Consider the following 23,626-nt stretch of genomic DNA (forward strand, 5'->3'; position numbering starts at 1 on the left):
ATAACTAACAACATAATGGTATCAAAATACCAGAGGATAAAAATACAGTGCAAAGTATAAAAAGCATACATGTTGGATTCAGGTTTGGCAGAATAATGTAATTGTTTGTTGTACTTTTGATAATCAGCGCTGTAATATTAAAGGCAACTAAGACACTGACAAAATGCAGCAATGCCAGGGTCTCCGGAAAGAGGTTTGATCTGTAATATTCATGTTCTGTGAGGTCAGTCTAATGATGCCAATGTCTTCCACAGGTCTTCAGCTGCTTCCACAGACCCGTGAGGATCCTGGCAATCTGGAACATGCAGATGAAGGTACTTTGAAGTGAAGGTTTGCTATACCACGCTTAACTTGGGATAGAAAAAGTTGTAATAAACTCTAAAATCATAATATCAATAATATCTACAAAAATATATTCTGCTTTTCAATAACATTGAAATACTGTACGTTCTGTAAATGTGTGTTCAGATGAAGTGAAGTCAGTGATGGAGGGAGATTCTGTCACTCTACACACTCGTCTCACTCACATACAGACAGATGAACAGATACTGTGGATGTTTGGACCTCAAGAGATTCCTGTAGCTGAGATCCATAATCAGAAACCCAACACATATCAAACTGGAAGATACGGTGGTAGACTGCAGATCAACAGTCAGACTGGATCTCTCACCATCACAAACATGAGAACAACAGACTCTGGCCTTTATAGACTAGAGGTCATCAACGGGAAAGAAAGTTTGTTCAAGAGATTTAATGTTACTGCCTATGGTGAGTAAAGAGAATGCAAGTCTTGTCATGTCTGAATGGTGTACAACTTAGACATCGTAGGACATCGAGCTTGTTGTCAATATACAGTATGCACCGTGTTAAGGAGGTTTGGCTGGTAAGCTGCTGCTGAGATGCTATTTACACCATTTGGAACGAAAAACATTCTTTTACATTTTTCAAAAGTGAATCCTGACTAAATAAAATGTTTTCAAGCAGTTTATAACTTATTTTCCAGCTCGTCTGCCTGTTCCTGTCATCATCAGAAACTCTTCTCAATGTTCTTCATCATCAGAAAGATCTTCAGTGTCAAAATGTGTGTTGTTGTGTTCAGTGATGAATGTGACACATGTGAGTCTCTCCTGGTACAAAGGAAAGAGTTTATTGTCCAGCATCAGTGTGTCTGATCTCAACATCAGACTCTCTCTACCTCTGGAGGTGGAATATCAGGATACAAACACATACAGATGTGTCATCAACAATCACTTCACAAACCACACACAACATCTACACATCAATGACGTCTGTCAGACGTGTTCAGGTATGGCAAGAAGTAATAAGATTGTATTTTATGATTTGACCTATATCTTGCTAAGGAGTGCACACAAATATTTGTCTACTAAAATAATGTTAATCCCCCAAACTATTGGTCATTTCTTTAACGTAAAAAAGGCACTTTTTTATTTATTTAGAAATCGTTTATTTATTTATCTATTTTTTACAGGACTCCGTCATCATTATTCAATGCTGATAGCTGTTCTTGTGCTTATGCTGGTCATCGTTTTATCTGTTGGTGTGATTTACTGCCACTACAACAACTGTGAACAACAACTAATGAGTGTGAGTATTTTTATGCTGTAATATTGATTCCTAAATATTGTAAATTCATTCATTTGGAAAGTTTAATTTGTCAGTTACTTATCAATATGCACTTTTGCGCCTGTACTCAATTGATCATATAACTGAATATGCAAATGATGTCATGCAAGCTCTGCACTCGCTTTATTATATATAATATAATTATTTCTGTTTTTTTTCTAACAGGATATTGAAGCATACCAGACAGCATACACAAGTGTAGTGACATAAAAACCAAAACAAACGAATAAATTATTTTTTAACATCATTTTGACTGGTTGACCATTCATTGTACATAACAGCAGAATTATCTCTTCTACTAATGTTTTTCAGTACAGAGATATTTACGTCAAATATGATTACATGCATTTTGATGCACAGATTGTCCACCAGAACACAATTACATTGACATCACCAGAAAATACAACAAAAACAGTCATGTGATTTCAAATCTAATGTTAGTTAGTAATCCTGTACTGCAGTTTCTGGCTATGACATGAGTAAGGCCTGTTCCAATGTTTCTGCACCATGTAAATTCACAGTAAAACTAAAATGTCACTGTAGTAACAAATCCAAACTACTGACATACGTGAACATCTGCCAGACATCAGTGATGTTGAGATGTTGTGTGTGGTTTGTGATGGTATTGTTGATCACACAGTGTGTGTGTTTGTATCCTGATATTCCACCACCACCACATTCACTACATGAATGGTTAAGTGTGCACTTACTGCCCTCTTGTGGCCACTTCTCTCTGCCATGATTAACAGGCTACTCGTTATCTTTAGATTTGTTAGATTGTTGCTGTATAAATGTGCAGAACAATTACACTTAGTTACGTTTTAGTTTGTGTATTTTATAAATGCGCCATAAAGTGAAATACTCTTTAAAATTATATTAATATAAAATTGAGTGTTTTGAGGACTAACTAAGCAACAGAAACTTGACAGATAAGCTTTGCTTTTAATTACCAACGCCTATTTCTAGTTTGTTTCCCCATTTATTTCATCTGTTGTCAGTGTCTTGTAGCACAGTGGTTCTCAAACATTTTCGGTGTAAGGCCCCCTTTGTGTAGAGTGCATCGCTTTGCGGCCCCCCAAATAAAGACTTATAATCTTAAATTTAACATTTTTATTTAAACAAAAACATATTCGGTTATACAATGCTGAAACATCAATTCTTTTGTCTGGTGGTCTTATTTTTCTGATGTTTGATTGAATAAAATCTATGAACAATTTCTATATTTCATAAAATGCCACGAAATCTGTGGCCCCCCTGGATCCACCTCGGGCCCCCCCTCCCAGGGGCCACAGCCCCCAGTTTGAGAACTACTGTTGTAGCAGACTGTTAAGTGTGCCAACTTTGCTCAACATTTATCTGTTTGTGTGTAGTCTTGTCCCAATATCTTTGGAAATCCCCGTCTCAGGGCCAAGAGGTCTGCTGCGGTTTGGACCTGTAGTGTGTCCCTGCTTGAAATGTATACTTCTGGTTGTCTCTCGTACGTCCCACCTACGCTGTCGATCGGCATTCAGCTGCTCTCCTGTCCCACAGTCCAACCCTAATACAACACACGTGAACCGGCTAATCAAGTTTTTCTGGATTACAGTAATACTAGATCATTTTTAAAAAGGTGTGTTGGAACCAAACTCTATGTTCGGATCTCCATGACCAGGACACCCACCCCTGCTAGAGGCTCAAATAAATGTGTGGCGATGCCCAAAATCTTAATGGTGAAAAAAATGTGAGTAATTTTACATATCATAAAGTAACACCATTCGCCTCAACTCTAAACATTGGCGAACTTTGGAAGTCCAGTCCACCCACTTTAGGAGTGCAGTTTGCAGTCACGTATTGGAGACGGTCGGCAGGAGGAGGAGCTTGTTTTTAACCGCCCCGCAACGCAAATAAAAGGAAAAGACGTTTGTTGCGCAGTGCGCACAAGGACAGAAATACGCGGACAGACTCTACACCGCGAAACTCTGGAAATATGGATCTTTATAAAACGATCCCATTTTCTGTACTTTTAGTTTCGATTCCCAAAAATAGGGTTAATTCGTTTTTTAACAGCAGGGTATCGCGATACTGTTCTAGTCTAGACATGACGTGACGTGCGCCAGAAGCGTATGTCTATAAAACGCATTTCGTTTTGTTACGTTTTCGGGGTATGGAGATTAAATAACCACACGACTGTATGTTCTATAGCAGAATAGATTTACATTAGTGACAGGGGACACAAAACAGAGCAGTTAACTGGAGTTCAACCGGAAACCGGAGTTCAGCGCAAACGCCTTGCTGCCACTTTTGTCCTCTCACTCATCACACAGGTATGTAACCGATGGTCACATACAAATGAAGTGCATAAAATGAAGAACTTTTCTTTGAGGAAGTGGTCGCTTCAAATAGGAGTTTACTTTGACATTTAGGCGTGTCTCGTTTAAAACTCCAACGCTGCAAGCGATCACTTCAGAACGGGTTGCCGCAAGTCTTTCTACACAAGACACTGTTTCCCAGAATTTCAACATGTCACTAACACCACTTTGCGTGCTGCTCTCACCGTTGTTTGTAAAAGGTAAGAACGTCTTTTTGATCATTCCCATTTCACGGCAAAATAATGCAGTTTAACTCATGTAAGCGACTCTCGGTTTCACGCCTGTCGGGTGTTTAGCGTCTAATAATAATGTGAATGTAAAGCTGCGTCATTAAGTGGTGAATGACTGACACAGTACAGCGCGTTTTCTGCGCTCAGTGTCAAAACTACAAGGGTCGGGAAACAAAGTTAAGAGCTACGAAAGACGGGAGGTGAGGGGGACTAAACGCGACCGCAGTAAAGATAGTTTAGCGGTTTCACATTCGGACGTTTTTAAGTTGTGAATCCGCATCGCGCAGCTGTATACACGAGCACGTTATCTTATTTTGCACACCGTGATTTGTGAATTCATGTGAAGCGGTTTCCCCGGCACGATAACGGCGTTTTATTTTTGCGACAATTTTTTTAAACGCATATAACTCACGCAGCTGAAGACTTAAATACCTAAAAAAGAATCATCTTGTCCAGTTTGATTTGTGAATTTTTTAACAGCAAAGTTTTTGTCTGTCAAATCATGTTAAATTGTTAGATACGGAGGATGACAAATACACAATCTTTACCATTGATACTTTCAGTGTACATGCACTCAAATTTCATGCCAATTTATTTGTTCACGCAGCCTAATTTGCGAACTTTCACAAACAAATTTCGTCTTTTTTATATAATCTTACACCTGTGTTTATTATGTCCTGTAATAATAATACTAACTGTTCGAGATATTATAATAAGCCTAAAAATTAAACAAGACAAGTGAGTCATACAAGTAACGGTACCGTTGTGATTGGTGAATTGTTTCAGTGTTTTTCATTGTTTAAAGTTGCTTTACTTAATATGTTTAGTTTCACAAATGGCATTGCAATTTTGTCATGTTCTTATTCATAAAAAAAGCTGCATAATTCTTATAAGTCACCATAAAAATGTTCACAAATTGACTTTATTACTTAAAATGGCTTTATACAATGCATAATAATAGTGATCTGTGGCTTAAAAAGAACAGAAGGCATACTATTCCTAAAAATGGCATGCGGTCTAAACGCGGTGATTTAGGAAGTGCTGTTGGGTGTCTGTCTGTCACTCTGCTGTGTGTACTTAACGTGGCTTAACGTTCTTATCAACGACCAGGGAAAACCTAATATCTGTCAAACCGTCCATGTAATAAACACAGCTGCTGTCAAAATAACGAGCCTTTATTCCACAGATAAAGTGGGAAAATCTCACGTTAAGCGATTTAGAATGAACCGACGGGACGGGACGCGCGCGCGTAATTTACAGACAAACAACATAGCATGTGAAAGTCGATTCGTCTGTTAATTTGCTACCGAAAAAAAATCTTAGTAAACACGTTAGATCCAAAATATTACAGCTATTGACATTTATTATCTCTCTCGGTGTCTCGGTCACTAATGTTATTTATTATTCCTCGCCCATTTCAACGTGCGCGATACGCGTGCACCCCGACGAATAGCGTGACTTCTCGTGGAAATGTTCACACAACAACATAATACACAGTTACAGTAAACAGTATTTATTAAAAAAGATATTAAAGAAAAAACAACCACAACAAAAGGACAGATAAAATGTGACCCAGTCAAACCCAGCTAAAGTCATTTTTTGGTGATGTACTGTTTTAATAGTCCAAAGAATAATAGAAGTGATGGATTCAGGTATGACAGAAAAATGTTATTTTATGAAAAGATTATTAGTTGTACATTGTCTAATAAGGCAAACCCTTATTCCTCATAATCAAAGAATAATTTGTCGTACATTTGATAAGCAGTTGTGTAATATCAAAGGCAATTAAGATAGACATCGACTAACCGAGTGCTGTAATGCCATTGTTTCAGGATTAGTAAAGGGAGCAGTCTGGAAATTATTTTACAGACTTTTAGTGTATCGCATACATTTTTGTAAATGTAGTAAATTCACATTATTTAGTAGTCTTTGTATATCAAAATTGTGCAGCCCTAGTGGTAGGTTATGGATCTAAGAGATCTGTTTGATCAGTAATGGGATTGGTGAGGTTGAACTAGTTATCTTGGTATTTCTGCTTTTTGAAATACTTCTATTGTGACTCATTTTTGCTGAGTTTGAGTGCAGGTGAGCCGAGGGGCGTGACGTGACACAAGCATAAATTGACAACAATAATAATCTTTCTGACAATGAATCATGTGGTAGGATCCAAGCAGGACAAAATTGTTAAACATTAAAACTGTACTGATCCACTGATAAATGTGCATTGTTTCAATCAGTAAGCTGTTGTATGCAAAAACACAGGACATGAAGCATGATCTTCAGAACTATTAAGCTCGCAATAAAAACAACAGAGATGCAGCAGATGTGCCAGTGAGAAAATCCCTTATGTATTAAATCAATATCTCTCTCCGTTGAATTTTTATTCATGGTTTATTTAAGAGATTTGAGTTTCATTTCAATTGTATTTACCCATATTTACATGATCAGTTCTGCTTGTGCCATATTGTCCCGATTAATATATCAGACCAATGACATTTAAATACATTCTCCAAATGTGTGTTTCAGGTGTGTTTGGTGATGATGAAGATGAAGTGAAGTCAGTGATGGAGGGAGATTCTGTCACTCTACACACTCATCTCACTCACATACAGAGACGTGACCAGATACTGTGGAGGTTTGGACCTCAAGAGATTCGTGTAGCTGAAATCTATATGCAAAGTATTAACATGGATGACAGTAATAAGATATTTGGAGACAGACTGAAGCTGGACAGTCAGACTGGATCTCTCAGCATCACAAACATCAGAATCACAGACTCTGGACTTTATAGACTAGAGATCATCAACAGCAAGGAAACGTCAGAAAATAAATTTAATGTTACCGTCTACGGTGAGTAAAGAGAATTTCAGCCTTTCCTGACAAAATAAGTGAATGTTAAAGCAGCATTAAAATAGTTCTGAGATTATACTATTTTTATTTTTATTTATGTTTTCAGCTCGTCTGCCTGTTCCTGTCATCATCAGAAACTCTTCTCAATGTTCTTCAGTGTCAAGATGTGTGTTGTTGTGTTCAGTGATGAATGTGACACATGTGAGTCTCTCCTGGTACAAAGGAAAGAGTTTATTGTCCAGCATCAGTGTGTCTGATCTCAACATCAGACTCTCTCTACCTCTGGAGGTGGAATATCAGGAAACAAACACATACAGATGTGTCATCAACAATCACTTCACAAACCACACACAACATCTACACATCAATGATGTCTGTCAGCCGTGTTCAGGTCAGTAATAATAATGTTTATTCAGAAATGTCAGTAGTGATGTTTAGGAATTGTTACACAAGCAAGAGTGCTGTTGTGTGGAATATCAGCCTGACAGCATTATTGTCAGTGTGAAGTTTTTGAAGCCATTTTTGTTGTAATTATATATTTGTTTATTTGGTGGCACTCTGGTATGGAATTCCCACGGTATATTAGGGTGATGAGATAATGATGAGACAACAGGTGTGTATTGGTAGAAGGGAAGCACACAGTCTTTTGGCCGGGCTTCATGATGTTAAACTGATATAACAGACGTTAACTGATCTTATTTGTGCTTGAACCTTAAAAACTTAAAAACAATGGGTTAAAAAAACAGTTTTGTACCATGTGTTTTGAAAAAATGTTTGTTAAAATTAAATGTACTTACCCAAACCTTTTTATGTGTTATTTCTAGGTTTACACCATACTGACTTGGTTGTCATCATAGCAGTTAATGTATTCATTCTAATAGCAGCAGCTGGTTTGGTCTGTTTAGTCAAGCACAGGATTGTAGAAGTCAAACACTGTCAGATCAATAGACAAGAACAACAAGAATGTAAGTATTAAAGCAAATATGAGAAATAATCATGCTCTAGACACTAGATAGTTTAGACTCGATGAGAGCGAGACAAACAGATGAGTTAAAAAAATCAATGTCCATTTTTTGACTTTTGATTTTAATTTACAGTTGTATTACATGTTTTTATTTTATAGTCCACGAAGAAGAGACGATATCTTTGAATCACTTGAACAATATGGTAAGACACTGTACTTATATGTACATTTAATACCATACGAACAAGAGTTGACCAGTAATAAATGAAGCACTTTGTAATAATGTGAAAACTGCGCAATTCATTTTCTCAAATAGACTGCCAGTAAAGTAAATGGGCAACACGGTCATGAACAAAATAAGCCCTACAGTGACGTTTGTGTCTTTGAATGATGCTTTATATGAACATATTTACATTAACAGTCCTTTATCCCCTTGTGACTGGTTCTGTGTTTTCTTACAGGGACCCACAAGTGATGAGGTTTCCGCACCAGCAGTTTCAAATGGAGTTTAACATAATTCCAGTGTCCTCCATAATGTTTGGGACGTTTGTTTCTCAAGCAGTTGCTTGGAGGATAGTATACCAAATGTGATTCCTTCATTCCTGAAGATTTTTCACTGAAGCAAGATGTCTGATCTCTTTGATTCTGCCCACATATGCATCAAACAGGGCCAAACTGAACTACAGAACATTAGAGGATGTCTGTGGATTAAAACAAGAAAGACGCTGAAACATCAGTTTGCGAACTTCAGCAAGATGCATTCGTCAAGCGTAGACCATTTTGCAAGATGTAACCAGCACTGGTCCAGACTCGCCTCCATTTTTAACTGAAATGGTCTCTATAGAATGACCGAGCACAAACACGTTTTTTTTATGTTTACACTAATTTATCTTCACCTGCTGTCCATGTGGTCATATTGTTTAATCACAACTAATTGTAAATTCATAATTAATAAATATTTACAAATTGCATAATTTCTTGTGCAACGTGAAGTTATATTATGTAGTTAGGACTCATCCCGCAGTGTAATGTCACCTGTTAGTTCTAGGTAGCAAACAACAAGCTGGATTCACTAAAAACTGTGAAATATTAAAGTACATCTATTTCTTATGTGTTTTTAAATGTGAAGGGCTTATGTTATTTTGAAGAATGTAGGTACATGGCACCCATTCATTTGCATTCGTTTTGTGTCCATACAATAGAAGTGAATGGGTGCCACTGCTGTTTGGTTACCAACTTTCTTCAAAATATCTTCTTTGTGTTCTGCAGAAGAAAGAAACTGAGGTTTGAAACAAGAGGGCGAGTAAATGATGACAAAATTGTCATTTTTGGGTGAACCATCACTTTAAAGGCTCACAGAGTAAAACATTGTGCGAAATACTTTTGTGTAATTCTCCTCACCACACCTCTGGCTGTGATCCTTGAATTAACATAACGTACAACAAACTACTGTAGGCGACACAAATGAACACTATAACAATAAATTCTTAGTGTCAAATTTTTATTGGCGCTTTAAAGGGACAGTCCTCAATCATTTACTCACTCTCTAGCTCCAAATCTGTCCCTTTGTTGTGTTGAACACAGAGAAAGATGTTTGTAAGAATGTTAGCAACTGACAGTTCTGGGATCATTGACTACCATAGTAAGAGAAATTACATTGGTAGTCAAAGGTACCTTTGCTTTTCTAAATCCTTCAAAATATCTCATTTTGTTTTGAACAGAACAAAAAAATTATCCAACAGTTTTTTTTGAGTATCCATTTAACACACTCATGTACGCTCCAGTATCGGGGACGAAAATGCACCCAACCATTGTAGTATTTTCTTTGCTTTACTTCAATTTGGGTGAATATACATGTGTGTGTGGTTTTCTGTAACAATGAAACGCAAATAAGCATACTGAACATGTACAGGAATTTGCATTATCACAAGCGTTACTTAACATAAACATTCACATACCCATCTCGTTGTGTAATTGATAACGACAATCGCCGTATTTCGTCTAAATAATAGCAACATATAACTGTTTACCCAACTGGGTGTTGTTGCATAACTTTACCAATAGAGGGCGCCTCTAGGACGCCATAATTGCCTCAACGGCCTAGGTCACGTGACCACACAGAGACGATGGCGGAGAGATTAATGAATGCGTCAAATAACACAAACATAAGCAAATTACGGTGTGCAACATCCCACAATGTATAAAGACATGTAACTGACCACATTAACAGGAAAACCAACAATATAGGCCCTTAACATACCTGAACATGGCTGAGTTAAGTGATGTTAAATCTGGTTTGTGACACAGCTGTAGCTTATGTGTTTGTACAACAAATACTAAATATTAGCTATGTCAAATTATAGTTCCAACACAACTGTCTTGAAGTTTCTAGTAATTCGGAATAACTTAATTAACTAGAGAAAGCGTATTTAAAACTCTGGAATTTGAGGGTGCAAAAAAATCTAAACATTGAGAAAATCACTTCTAAAGTTGTCCATCAGAGGTAGCCTGCTGTGACCATTCACTCGCAAAAATAAAGTTTTGATATAGCGTTAATATGGTAGGGGGACGAAAGCAGGGGTGCAGATAGTGTAAGTCACACTGTTTGTCATAGAAACAATGTCATGAAAACATGACAAAAGTTAAAGAGAGGAAGTTAAAGTACGACCCATAGAGGTGAAGCTTTACGTAGCTCCTCCTCGCTGGACGTGACGTGAAGCTCCTCCTCGCTGGACGTGACGTGTAGCTCCTCCTCGCTAACGTCCGCCCATTTGCTCTGCAGCCACAGCGCTTGCTCTTGTTTGCCACAAAACTGCAACGCAAATAAGAGGAAATGACGTCAAGAAAGTCCCACAAGTACACACTTCTCATGTAACATATGGACGCAACGAAGGACATGTTTTTTGGATCTTATTAAACGCTCTTTTTACTTTCTGTACGTTTAGTTTCGATTGCAAGAAGAGGACATAATAAGATTTCTAACGGCAGGGTAACTGTGATGTCGCTCTAGTGTGTGCACATCGACTAAAATGCGTTTCGCTCCGCTCCGTTCAAGGTACAGGGTGTGGCCATGGCTACGGCACTCACTAAATCCTTGGTGTTTCGAGTCAGACGTGATCACCCAAACGTGTTTTTTCGTCAATTTTAACAATCATAGGTAGTTTAGATGGTTAGAGTAAGGTTAGGGTTAGGGTGTGGGTTAGGGTAAAGGTTTCCTAAGACTTGAAACACCAAAGATTTAGTCAAAACCAACAAGCCACGCCCACAGATCTGACTCGAAACACCAAGGATTAAGTGAGTGCCCCATGGCTACATGACTGTCTGTCCAAGCGTTCGGGATTATGTTCTATAGCGAAACACTAGAAGTAGAACAGAAGCAACATGGATAATCGCAGTTTATCCACAGGAAGAAGAGGACTGAACAACACATCGCCCTTTATTGTGTTAGCAGAACAGAGACATGACTCATCACACCAGGTATGTAAACATGTTAATATGCAAGAGATCGCTCATTCTGTTTTTACTCGGTGCGAATCGATGAAAAGTGGAATGGTTTGAGAGGTTGACTTTTTATATAAGAACTGCCAAAAAAGAGAACACACCCCCGCCCTTCTTACCCCAATTTGGATGAAATCCGCCTACTTTTCTTTCTTTTGCCACACCTACTATGCTATGCCACTCGAAGGAGATACTGTTGGATTCGAAGTGGCCACACAATCTCTCTCTGCTATGACAGAACTAACGTTACGGAATATCAGCATGTTACTGCGTTGTGTACTTTGTCTATTGATTGTTGTTGTTGTGGAAGGTAAGGAACTCTTTTTGATGATATGTTATGACAGACGATGTGGTTCCATTTACATTTAACGTTATGCATTTGACAGACGTTTTATCCAAATCAACTCTTGGTTATGCGTTTGGTTTATACGTCTTTTATTAGTATGTGTGTTCCCTGAATTAAACCGACGAACCCTTTGCGTTAGCGCAATGCTTTACCTGTGTGTGTGAGAGAGGGGGGCAGGAACTGGCACCACAGAACAGAACAGAGGGGGGAACGCACCACCCCACGGAGGGAGAGACTTATAAAAAATCAATACTTTCTTGCTTTTACTCAAATAAAATACTTGAGTAATTTAAGTAAAACATTTTTGGTATACTCATGTGACTTACAAGCTGTGTGTAGAATCTGATCTGAGATCAGTGGGGTTAGATCGGTACACTAGCGCTGCTGATGTCGGTGTGTGCGTAGAGTCTGATCTGAGATCAGTGGGNAGAAGCAACATGGATAATCGCAGTTTATCCACAGGAAGAAGAGGACTGAACAACACATCGCCCTTTATTGTGTTAGCAGAACAGAGACATGACTCATCACACCAGGTATGTAAACATGTTAATATGCAAGAGATCGCTCATTCTGTTTTTACTCGGTGCGAATCGATGAAAAGTGGAATGGTTTGAGAGGTTGACTTTTTATATAAGAACTGCCAAAAAAGAGAACACACCCCCGCCCTTCTTACCCCAATTTGGATGAAATCCGCCTACTTTTCTTTCTTTTGCCACACCTACTATGCTATGCCACTCGAAGGAGATACTGTTGGATTCGAAGTGGCCACACAATCTCTCTCTGCTATGACAGAACTAACGTTACGGAATATCAGCATGTTACTGCGTTGTGTACTTTGTCTATTGATTGTTGTTGTTGTGGAAGGTAAGGAACTCTTTTTGATGATATGTTATGACAGACGATGTGGTTCCATTTACATTTAACGTTATGCATTTGACAGACGTTTTAATCCAAATCAACTCTTGGTTATGCGTTTGGTTTATACGTCTTTTATTAGTATGTGTGTTCCCTGAATGCTTGCACACACAAGGAATTTTCTTTGGTGTTGGAAGCTTCTAGTACAGACATTCAACACAATGACAATACAAATATAATAAGATTTACAATCTAAAAGATTGTAAAATATGCATATATAAAATAAAGACTATTGTAAATAAAATGGGGGATAATAACATATAAGAGACATTGTACAGGGTAGTATATAGTAGAATTTACATATTAACAGATTGTATGTACACTTGTGCAAATGGATAATGTTGTAGCAGAGGTAGTGTTATATACATATAGAAATGGTGTTTGGTGGTCTGAAGCGCCGGCCAGAGGGCAACAGATCAATCGTGGTGTGTGGAGTCAATTGTGATTTTTCTTGCTTTACCTGGGAGGGGGAGAGGGAGAGAAAAGCAGGCGCCACAATCTAATACTTTCTTAAACATTTTTGGTATACTCATGTGGCTTACAAGCTACATGTATTTATGAAATGTATGTTTTATAATGTAGTAAAGTAATTTTTTTTCCAAAGTAAAAACTATAGATACTTGAAAATAGACTTTTACTACTAGAGAACCTAAGATGAGACCTGTCAAGAAACCAAATAACCATAAATGCCAGTGCTGTACGCAAGCTGCTTGTTGTGGAATATAGCAGAACTTAAAAAATTCAGTCATCCTTTACTCACCTTCGAGTTGTTCCAAATGTGTATAAATTTCTTTGTTCTGATGAACATATATAAATATATTTGGAATAATGATTATAACCAGACAGATCTGAACACCCATTGACTCCCATAGTAGGAAAAAAACAATGATAGTCAAAAGTGCCTCAGAACTGTTTGCTGTCCTACATTCTTCAAAATGTCTTATTTTGTTTTCAACGGAACAAAAAATGATGAAGTAATTTTTCCTACTATGGGAGTCAATGGGTGTTGAGATCTGTTTGGTTATAAGCATTCTTCCAAACATCTTTCTCTGTGTTCATCAGAACAAAGAAATGTATACAGGTTTGGAACAACTCAAAGGTGATTAAATGATGACAGAATTTTCATTTTTGGGTGAATTATCCCTTTAACTGCAGGTCCTGTGTGTAGTACTAGTAACCTCACAAATAAGGGTGTGTGTGCTCTCCAACGTGTGCTGCTGTTGGGCTAGGATAAAGAAGACACAACCCTCCTCCTGACTCAACCTAGCACTCCGGAAATAATTTCTGAATAGTCCGCAAAGATAATTTCTGGATTTCAGTAACATTGAGATACTTTTTCTAAATGTGTTTCAGGTGTGTTTGGTGCTGATGCAGATGAAGTGAAGTCAGTGTCAGTGATGGAGGGAGATTCTGTCACTTTACACACTGATGTTACTGACATACAGAGAGATGATCAGATACTGTGGATGTTTGGACCTCGAGACACTCGTATAGCTGAAATTCGTAATCAGAAACCCAACACATATGATGAAACTGCAAGGTATAAAGGCAAACTGAAGCTGAACAATGAGACTGGATCTCTCACCATCACCAACATCAGCATCAGGAACTCGGGACTTTATAAAGTAGAGATCATCAACAGCAAAGAAACGTCAGGAAGGAAATTCAACGTTACTGTCTATGGTGAGTAAAGAAAATGTTAGTCTAGTCATCTGTTAGTGGTCATTGATTTAATTTTAACGAGAAATAAAACAGAATAGACATGTTCTTCTCACTCATATAGGGGTTTCAAAACACAGCACAGTGTCCGTCTGCACACAGTAGTAAACAGGAGGTCAGGGTTTTGCTGCTTAAGATCAGTTGAGATGCTTTATGTACCATTAGCAAAAATAATTAGCCTTTTGAAAGTATATCCTGACAACATGAGTGAGTTCTTAATTAGCGATTTTCACTGAGATGCTAAACGTTTGCCTGTTCCCGTCACAAACCAATATCAACATCTCAACATCACTGATGTCTGTCAGACGTGTTCAGGTACTGTATGTGAATATTTATACTGTTTTTTTCAGGCATGCAAGTCATGTTGTTTAGAAACTGTCACACAAGCAAAAGTGATGTTGTACCAAATATCAGCAGAGATGTTTATTGTATTATTGTAAGTGTTTACTAAGAGATTCTGCTCATCTGACAAAATCTGTGGTAAAGCTTTTCATATTTAAAGATGGTTGTGCAAGTAGTTGGTTCTGTTGTTTGGACCGTTTGAAAACTGGTTTGTGTTCAAATAAAATGTTTGTTTAGACAAATAAACTTATTTGTAGGTAACCAGCACAACATGTGTGGAAAAATGTTTATGAAAATAAAACATTTCCCAAATCTGCTTGTTCCATGATGTCTAGGTGCGACTGCCAGCAACCGTTCACATGTCTGTGCCGTCACAGTAGTGGTGTTGGGGGTTTTCGTCGTCATTGCTGTAGCAGTCAAGCACTGTTGGACCACTAGACAATCCGCTAGATGTAAGTATTACAGCAAATACACCAAATCCTGCTCTGTAAATCACCTGCTTGTTTGTCAAGATTTGTTCTGAACCCTCCTGTTGGACACTGACCCCATTCAACTACACACAAAAGATGACCCACTGGAGTCATTTGGATTACTTTATTGATGGCTGTGTGTGCTTCTACTTGTTCCTGGGGGTTACATGAGGTTTTCTTCTTTTAAACATCCTGAGCATCCTAAAACAGTCTAAATCCAGGCAGATGCCAGTGTTTCTTCAGTGTTTCTAAGATGTGTTTTGGTCGATCGGATCGCAAGTGGACGAAAGAGGCACACACACGTTTACACCGTCCTGCTGCTGTAATCCGTCTATTTTCTCCACTTTTGACCACTTCTGTCCTGATCTCTTCAAGAAATATCTGAAAAAGCATACACATCACCTGGCTGGGTAAATGTAGTAGCTGTTTCAGATATTTCATTCAATAGGCGAAATAAGTGCAAGCAATGTACATATGAGCGCGACCGGAGATGACAGAAAAAACACACAGAGAGCAGCGGTTTTATTTCTGCTTTGACAGATGTGAGACAGCGCCGAACACTGTATGCGTGTGCTAGATTGAATGGTGAGAAAACATTCAGCTTGGTACGTTTTTCAACTTTAAACCAAACTTTTAGGTCTTTAGCCGGCATAGTTTAAATCCTGTCTGGCTAGCGCGCTTCTCATAATGTTTATGCATGATGTCCGTATGCGGAGAGTAGACGGTCTCTTGTAGCTGTTCATGAAACACCGCAAAAACAAAAGCCAAAACAAAAGTTCACAGAAAAAAGCTGAAGTCGACGACGCTACTCTCCTATTGCAACACACCCAGTTCTTGCCAGGGACAAAAATGTATAAATTGTTAACATCTAAATACCATAAAATCTGCATTATACATTATTACAGCCAAGCTTTTTTAATTTACAGTTTTATTACATCTATGTTTTTATTTTACAGCCCATGCAGAGGGGAGATCCGTCAATCTCTTGAACAACGATATGGTGAGACGCCGTACTTATGTGTGTCAATAAGTTTAATGCCAAATGCACAAAGACTTGCCCAATAATAAATGCATTGCACAAATTATTTGAATACTGCATAATGTTATTCATTTTGTTAAATAGACTGCAAAAAGTAAATGGAACAACATGGTCAATTCATCATCAATGAAATAGGCCCTATAGTGATGTTTGTGTCTTTGAATGATGTTTTAGTAAGGGATAATCCACGACTAGCTGTGCATTAAAACCCTTTAAGGCCGTAGAACCACACGGCGCGAAGATTTTGATAATTTATTATGTTATACATTAGCACTATATTAACACATTTACATTAACACTCACATTACTCTTAGGTTTTTCACTGGTTCTGTGTTTTCTTACAGAGAGCCAACAGAGATGAAGTTTCTGTACCACTAGCAGCTGCCAATGGAGTCCAGCACACTCCATGTATAGGATGAAGACATGTTGAAGTTTGCAGGTCCTGCTTGAAAGACACAAGATGCTGACTGCTGACAGTTTACACTGGTTTTTACAAACGCTTATGTTTCACATCTGTCGCCTGAAATGGCACTTAACACTTTCCCACTTTTTGATGTCTGTGTGTTTGTTGAACCACTCAAGGCCTAAGGTAAGGCCCTATGAAAAACCAAAGTATTTCAAAAGTGAATCGCTTGCATTACTTTTATAATATATATCAAAGAAGTTTATATATTCTTAACTGTTATGTATGTGTAGTATAGATGTAGAAAATGCTTATATTGTATGTGGCCTTCTCGGGGCCTGTGCAATGTGTGGGGCCCCTCCACGCTATTTTTAAGTAAATTGTTATATTTATTTATAATACGGCACTGAATCTCATTTCTATATGATTTGATATGAATATTTCTTTTCTAATGCCAAGTCGAGTATGTCAAGAAACAATGGCTCCCCGTTATATCATATTTTATCAAAAGTAAAAAAGGCCTAAATACATAAGCACATTTTTTTTTACTTGCATATTTTGTTGTGTTATTATTTTAATTGAATGTTTATATATTATTAGCAATAAAAAGAATATGTCAGAAGAACTGCCTCAACTTCATACATATCCAAAGTTTACCTCAATACGCAGAGAAAAACAAGAAGCGCGAGATGTTTGTCCGTTCATGCGCTCCGTAGTGACTTAAAGGATTTTTGTTCTGTGGTTTCACATTTCAGCTGTCACTTGGCAATCTAGAAGTCCATTATTTATTTTTTCAATAAAGCATATTATTGTTCAAACCATGTCTATAGTTTTTATTTGTAAGAACATGAACAGGAGGGGACACACAAAATACATAAGTGCTCCACAGTGGCCTATTTCCCTAACAACATACACATTCATAAGCACTTAAACATAGCGCTTTACAGTAAAGTTACATTTGTTCACGTTTATATTAGTAAGTATATTGTTAATCTTGATCAATGCTAAACTAAAACAATCTCTAAACTACAGCCTCCACAACACCTGACTCAACTCATCAGCCCCCCACTCCAAATGTTAGTTAGTGTGATACTGCACCCAAAAATGAAAATTCTGCCATAACTTCCTTTTCAAACACCGTCAAGTGGTGGTGGGCGATGAATACTCTGGACCCGCGGGACGTCCCCTGTTGCACACATCAAAACGAAACCTCTACAAATAAGCTCCACTGTTTGCTCTGCAGCTATTGGCCTCTCTATTTCTATGCTTCCTTCCTCCCTCTCTCTCTCTCTGAGGCAATATAAGCCTGATCACTGAACACGGATATATCGGTTTGATCCTCTCTTCTCACAAGCTCTCCTAGACTTCTTCATAATATGTCGTTTATTATTCTTCAGTTTATTTTGCTGGTGGAATGAAACTATTAACAGTGAAAAGCAAAGTATCTGATCATCACTGTTTTTTTTTAAATGGTAAATTTGTGGATACTGTGGTTTTACTGCAAATACCATCCCTGCTGAAAAAAACAAAGAATTTTTTAATCTAGAATGAGATTTTTAAATAATCTTTGTGTGTGTTCTGGGTTTTATTCCAATAAGATTTACCATCCCACCAATAGAATCCATCACATACAACTAGGACAACAAGTATCCATAGTACAATTCCCATTATAACCATTAAATCCATTACATTTTATGTTGTATTTTGGGCAGGGTTCTATTGTTTTTATTTCAACAGGAATACTTCAACTATAGTTACTTCAGTAAAAACATCATTCATTTTCCAAATCGCTTAAATGATATAGCAGCAGTTCAGAAGTTAACACGCACGGTAGCTCAAGGTGTATGTGATGCTTATTTATGCCGATCATTTTCATGACAATGTTTCATACGATCTTTGACTGATCGTAACCCACAGATGATTACACCACACTTTAACATGTGCCTTTTTCCGTCTTTTATTGTTCTATTTGCCTTTTTAGAGCGTCTATCAACATGGTTAAGCAGCGCCTACGTTTACATTAGTTTAGCGGGAAGATCCCAGAGTTGCCGATTGCGTAAAAAAATCTGCCAAATGGCCATTCCAAACTTGAAGGTGTGCGAAAACACACTCCCTGCCAGAATCGCACTGCCTTCGCGTGCGCGCGCGTGACGTCACTCGATGCCACCGCTGGTTTACAAAGGCGATTCTGGTCTGTAACTCGCGTTTTTCAGTATTCGTTACGAAAATGTCACATTCTTAGAACAATGTAAGCAATACAGGTATATTTATGTGATTGATTTAAACTTCGTTTGAATAAATGTCTTATATTTACATACGGAGAATAAGCATTTAGTGGATCGAAATAAGTTGGATTAAACTAAATCGACTTTCTTGTTGTTCCAAATGACTGTAAACAGTACTGCATTACTGACTGAATCAACTCTTTTCATTACACCTAAATGTGTGTTTTACACCTAGGCCTTACACAAGGCAGAAAATTACATGTAGTTGAGGACACACACTGTAAAGAAAGCAGACACATCTGACGATATAAAATAATGTATAAATGATCAAATTGAAAAAAAAAAGGTTTTAAATGGCGAACGCTGACATTTTTAAATAGGTAAAGACGAATGATGATCCTGCAGAAAGATTTATTGATTTAAGTTGAAAAGGTAATGTAACATGGGGGGGGGGTTATAATGCTCTCTATAATGCTTTATAATAATGATAAACACTTGTCATTTTTCAGGAGACAGACTGCAGATCGAGAGATGTCACCAGCATCCGTTTTCATGTGTCTCTGACATTGCAAACCTGAGATTTGGGGAGTGGGTGATTCGCAAGGTTGAACAAACGCAAGTGTCCTGTCGGTACACGATCCGGGATGCCTGCACGATCCGTTCTGCGCATGCGCATAATGACGTAGTAAACAACGTTCACGGTTTCCCTACACTATTGGTATCAAGCATGCGATGAAACGCTTGACGGCCAGACGGCACAACTGGCGGCATATTTTTATAGGCTACTGTGTTTTTCATTTAACAGTTCATCGGCGGGTCTATTTTGATGTTTTAAAATGTAGCTTACGCTATGCATTACGATGTGTTTACGTGTTGCCAATCCAAAATAATAAAGGAGTTGTTACATGAACATACACGATTTTGGTTACATGTGGAATAAAGTCTGAGTCTTGAGAGTCTGTCACTGCAAACCTTCAGTTTCCTCCATACTCCCCTTTGCGATTCATTGCTGCATGGCATTAGGCCTACTTAACTTGCCGTGTTTCGATCTGAGGTCAGTAGTATTGTCAAAGACGGTTTTTATTAAAAGCTGCTAATATTAGTTAACTTTAAATCGACTCGTTTTGTATTAGTATGGGTCTATATATAGGCTAATATATCTATCTATATAATCTAAATGAGGAATAATCCCTTCAATGGTGTTTACAGAACACAATAAGGAACATAATATGCATTTCTGCCTAGACTATCTGCACTTACATGAAGAAAGAACTACAAACAAGTCTGGGGAAACGTTACAGAGTATTTCAACGCATAGTGTGCCACAGAAGTGACAGAGACCAGAGGTGGACAGTAGTGAAAGTCGCGGTACAAAGGTGCTCAAGCGTGGAACAGATCGTGCAGTGTCGTCGCTAAACAGAATTATCTACTACGTCATTATGCGCATGCGCGGACGGATCGTGCAGGCATCCCGGATCGTGTACCGACAGCCCCGCTGCAGACTGTAGCGCGGTGACGTCATGCATTCCGACGTCATGCATGTATAAGTGCGCATGCGCAACGTGACGTACTGCATGCCTTTAAACCGCATGCGACTTACAGACGAAGTTTGTTTACTTCCGTATACGAACGTGTTCAAACAACGACAGGGATCGGATTCGATTTCAATGGTACTAAGTGAATGAGCATATTTATGGTGTCTTTACAATTGTGTCTTTTTGTTTACCGATTTTTATTACAGTGCTGACTTTGTCAAAGTCACAGAGGATGTCATTAACAAAAGGTTATGACATTTTGTGATACGCGTTCACATTTTAAATGGCATGGTTTCTTTTAAATATGTTTAAAAAAGCACTTAAACAAATGAAGGCTTTAAAATATCAGAGCTTTTACATTTTTTAAACGTTTTTATTATTTTTATTATTTATTATTTATAGTTATGTTTCATTTAATATTATACTTTTAAAACGACTAGCACAACACGTAAATCCTGGGACATGGAGGGAAGTGCAGCTGTGATGAAAATACAGTAAGCAGCAGCCATAAGCATTGTAGGCTTACCAGCTTTTGATGATTTTCACTTCATTAATGTGTGTTGGGTATGTGTATATATATTATAATAAATCGCTTTATTGCTCCTGAACTCTCTGTAAGTCACTTTGGTTAAAGTCTTAATTTTTGGGAAAACAGCATTATGTGCTATTAAATGAATGAAATCTAAATGTAAATATATAGATATATCTCGTGGCATTCCCAGACACCAGACAACACAAGTTCAGATGAACTGTGGAGTGTTTGTGTTGATAGCAAGTCAGTGTTGTAAACAAAGTCAACATATGAAAAAGTTAAACTAAATATTCCTACTTGTCAAATATGTTTGCATGTGGTGTTCTGTTGCTTGGTATTAAATCAATACAAAAACAAACATTGACATTTTTAAATGACAAAAGCAATAAGCAAATTAGCGTACTACCACTCTCAGAAACATAGCCAGAATCAGATGTTTTGTCTCAAAAGCAAGATTTAGAGAAACTAGTTAATGCTTTCATCACCAGCAGGGTGGATTACTGTAATGGACTCCTTACAGGTCTTCCCAAAGAAGACCACCAGACAGCTGCAGCTCATACAGAACACTGCTGCCAGATTCTGACCAGAACCAAAAATTCTGAGCATTCGCTCCAATCCTCCTTACACTTACCAGTTACTTTCAGAATCAACTTCAAAGATTATTAATTGTCTATAAATCACTCAATGGTCTAGGACCTAAATACATTTCAGATATGCTTATTAAATATAACCAAACAGACTTCCAGATCATGGATCAAGTCATTTAGGGTTCACTCAAAGGGAGTCAGCGTTTAGCCATTACGCCACCGTAGCTGGAATCTGCTATCCAGAAGACATCAGAGCCGAGCCTTTTAAATCCAGATAAAAACACTTATTTAGCTGTGCATTACAACCTGAGCACTGTGCTGGTTTACATCAACTGCACTTCTATTTCTAATTTATTTCTTTTGTTCTTATTCTTTTTATATATACACTCATATTTTTAATCAATTTTATTGATGTTTTATTGTTTCTTAAAATCTAAAGTTTTATTTGTGATCTTAAATAATTTGCATTTTAAAGATACGTCTATTTCTCTTTGTCAATAATTTATGTAAAGCACTTTGAATTGCCCTTGTGCATGTGTATGAATTGCCTTGCCTAAGACGCACTTACTCTAATAACGAATTGGGGTACTTCGCGCGTGTGCACGCTGTGTTCAAGACAACTCGGATTCGGGAAGTCCCGACCTCAAACACATAAGTAAACGTTTTTACAGCACGAAATGACATGAATAAAGTCTCTTCTGTAACTTTTATTAATAAATTAAAATCATATCGTTTTGGCTCATCTTTAATATGCCTTGACGCCGCGTGATTGACAGGAATGCATTGAGGTCGGACATAATATCCGAGGTCTGAGTTTACACATTCATGACATAAAAACTGTGAAAACATCACCGACGTAAGTAAACAGGACACACATGCGCAGTAACAAATGCTTGACCACAACATGCATGAGTCACCGCACTAACAGGGTATTTTAAGAAAACGGAATACTTGGCAACAGTAAACGGTCAGGCAGATCGCAAGCCAGATAAATTGCGTAGGAAACCCGCTGCATAGAAACCATTTTCTACTTTTGGACCTTTTTATAAATGTAGTGGAGTAAAAAGTATGATATTTGTCTTTCAAATGTAGTGAAGTTAAAGTACAAGTAAAAAATAATACTCAAGTAAAGTACAGATACTCAAAAAGTGTACTTAAGTACAGTACTCAGGTAAATTTACTTCGTTACTGTCCACCTCTGGTTAAACGAGACCGTGTAACGTTACTCGCCAAAGTGCGTAAATGTAGTTGCAGGTGAAAATACCACAATCTGTCTGACTCGTGTTTTAACAGCTCCTGATCAATAAACAGAGCAAAAAAAGGCCAATGAAAAACGCCACAGATAAACAAGTGTGATCGTGTCCACCTGCACGAGAGTTAACGTTAAGCGTTACACGTTAACGTCTTGCAAGATGATAAGCGAAATACCCTAAATTGTTAAAAATAATTTGTTTTTATTACTCAAAATCACCACTTTGATAAGAGAAAAATACAGACGAAGAGCCGATGTCATGACTAGGCCTGCCTGTCGAATTCGCCTGTCATTCAGGTGTCCAAGAGAGTATAAAAATGAAACATACTTAATATACAGTATGCGTTTTTAAAAACTCATAACAGCTTCTCTGTAAAAAATAGACAAAAATGTTTATTACTCACCAACAACTTTGCTGCAACCACAAGAAAATGGCGTCGTCCAAACCCTCGCAACTGCTAACCAGGAGGGGGTAGGGGGCGTGGTCAGTCGAAAACTTTTTATTGAATCCATTACACTTAAAGTTTTCCCTACATTCGACTATGTCTGCAGAAGTAGTAGAATATACTTACATTTTTACAGTACTACACTAAATCTTAAATAATTTAAGTATGTTGCAATTAAATAGTTTAATAGAAAAGGCCCGGATTAAGAACTCAGAGGCCCCTGGGCACAAGTGTGTTATGGACCCCCCATACACACACATGCGCACAATAAAGTTTTAAAT

The 23,626-nt window shown here is 37.8% G+C and overlaps 3 protein-coding genes across 11 annotated transcripts in view; 2 read left to right on the forward strand and 1 right to left on the reverse strand.

The window, feature by feature from the left end:
* The window catches only part of LOC130548490 (SLAM family member 5-like), a 14,698-nt gene extending 12,671 nt beyond the window's left edge, over positions 1 to 2,027 (forward strand). For 2 of the 3 annotated variants that reach the window (XM_057325297.1, XM_057325298.1), the window contains exons 6-9: positions 255 to 314; positions 469 to 768; positions 1,004 to 1,605; positions 1,810 to 2,027. In XM_057325297.1, the coding sequence (XP_057181280.1) occupies positions 486 to 768; positions 1,004 to 1,605; positions 1,810 to 1,854 (930 nt within the window). In that variant the 5' untranslated portion in view covers positions 255 to 314; positions 469 to 485 and the 3' untranslated portion in view covers positions 1,855 to 2,027. Of the gene's footprint in view, positions 1 to 254; positions 315 to 468; positions 769 to 1,003; positions 1,606 to 1,809 lie in introns of those variants that run through there. The other variant, XM_057325301.1, reaches the window with a different exon arrangement.
* Positions 1 to 23,626, reverse strand: part of LOC130548523 (uncharacterized) — a 69,008-nt gene that overhangs the window by 15,832 nt on the left and 29,550 nt on the right. The window lies entirely within an intron of this gene.
* The window catches only part of LOC130548498 (uncharacterized), a 31,134-nt gene continuing 10,499 nt past the window's right edge, over positions 2,992 to 23,626 (forward strand). For 2 of the 7 annotated variants that reach the window (XR_008962042.1, XR_008962044.1), the window contains exon 1: positions 12,309 to 12,413. Coding sequence is in view for 4 of the 7 variants with exons in the window: in XM_057325316.1 (XP_057181299.1) it covers positions 4,144 to 4,192; positions 6,749 to 7,072; positions 7,179 to 7,463; positions 7,897 to 8,048 (810 nt within the window). In the remaining 3 variants the exon portion in view is untranslated. Of the gene's footprint in view, positions 4,193 to 6,748; positions 7,073 to 7,178; positions 7,464 to 7,896; positions 8,075 to 12,308; positions 12,414 to 12,448; positions 12,745 to 14,148; positions 14,479 to 15,191; positions 15,309 to 16,282; positions 16,327 to 16,709; positions 17,569 to 23,626 lie in introns of those variants that run through there. The other 5 variants (XM_057325319.1, XM_057325320.1, XM_057325316.1 and 2 more) reach the window with 5 other exon arrangements.

This window comes from Triplophysa rosa, linkage group LG25 (genome assembly GCF_024868665.1).
Source record: "Triplophysa rosa linkage group LG25, Trosa_1v2, whole genome shotgun sequence".
Taxonomy (NCBI): domain Eukaryota; kingdom Metazoa; phylum Chordata; class Actinopteri; order Cypriniformes; family Nemacheilidae; genus Triplophysa; species Triplophysa rosa.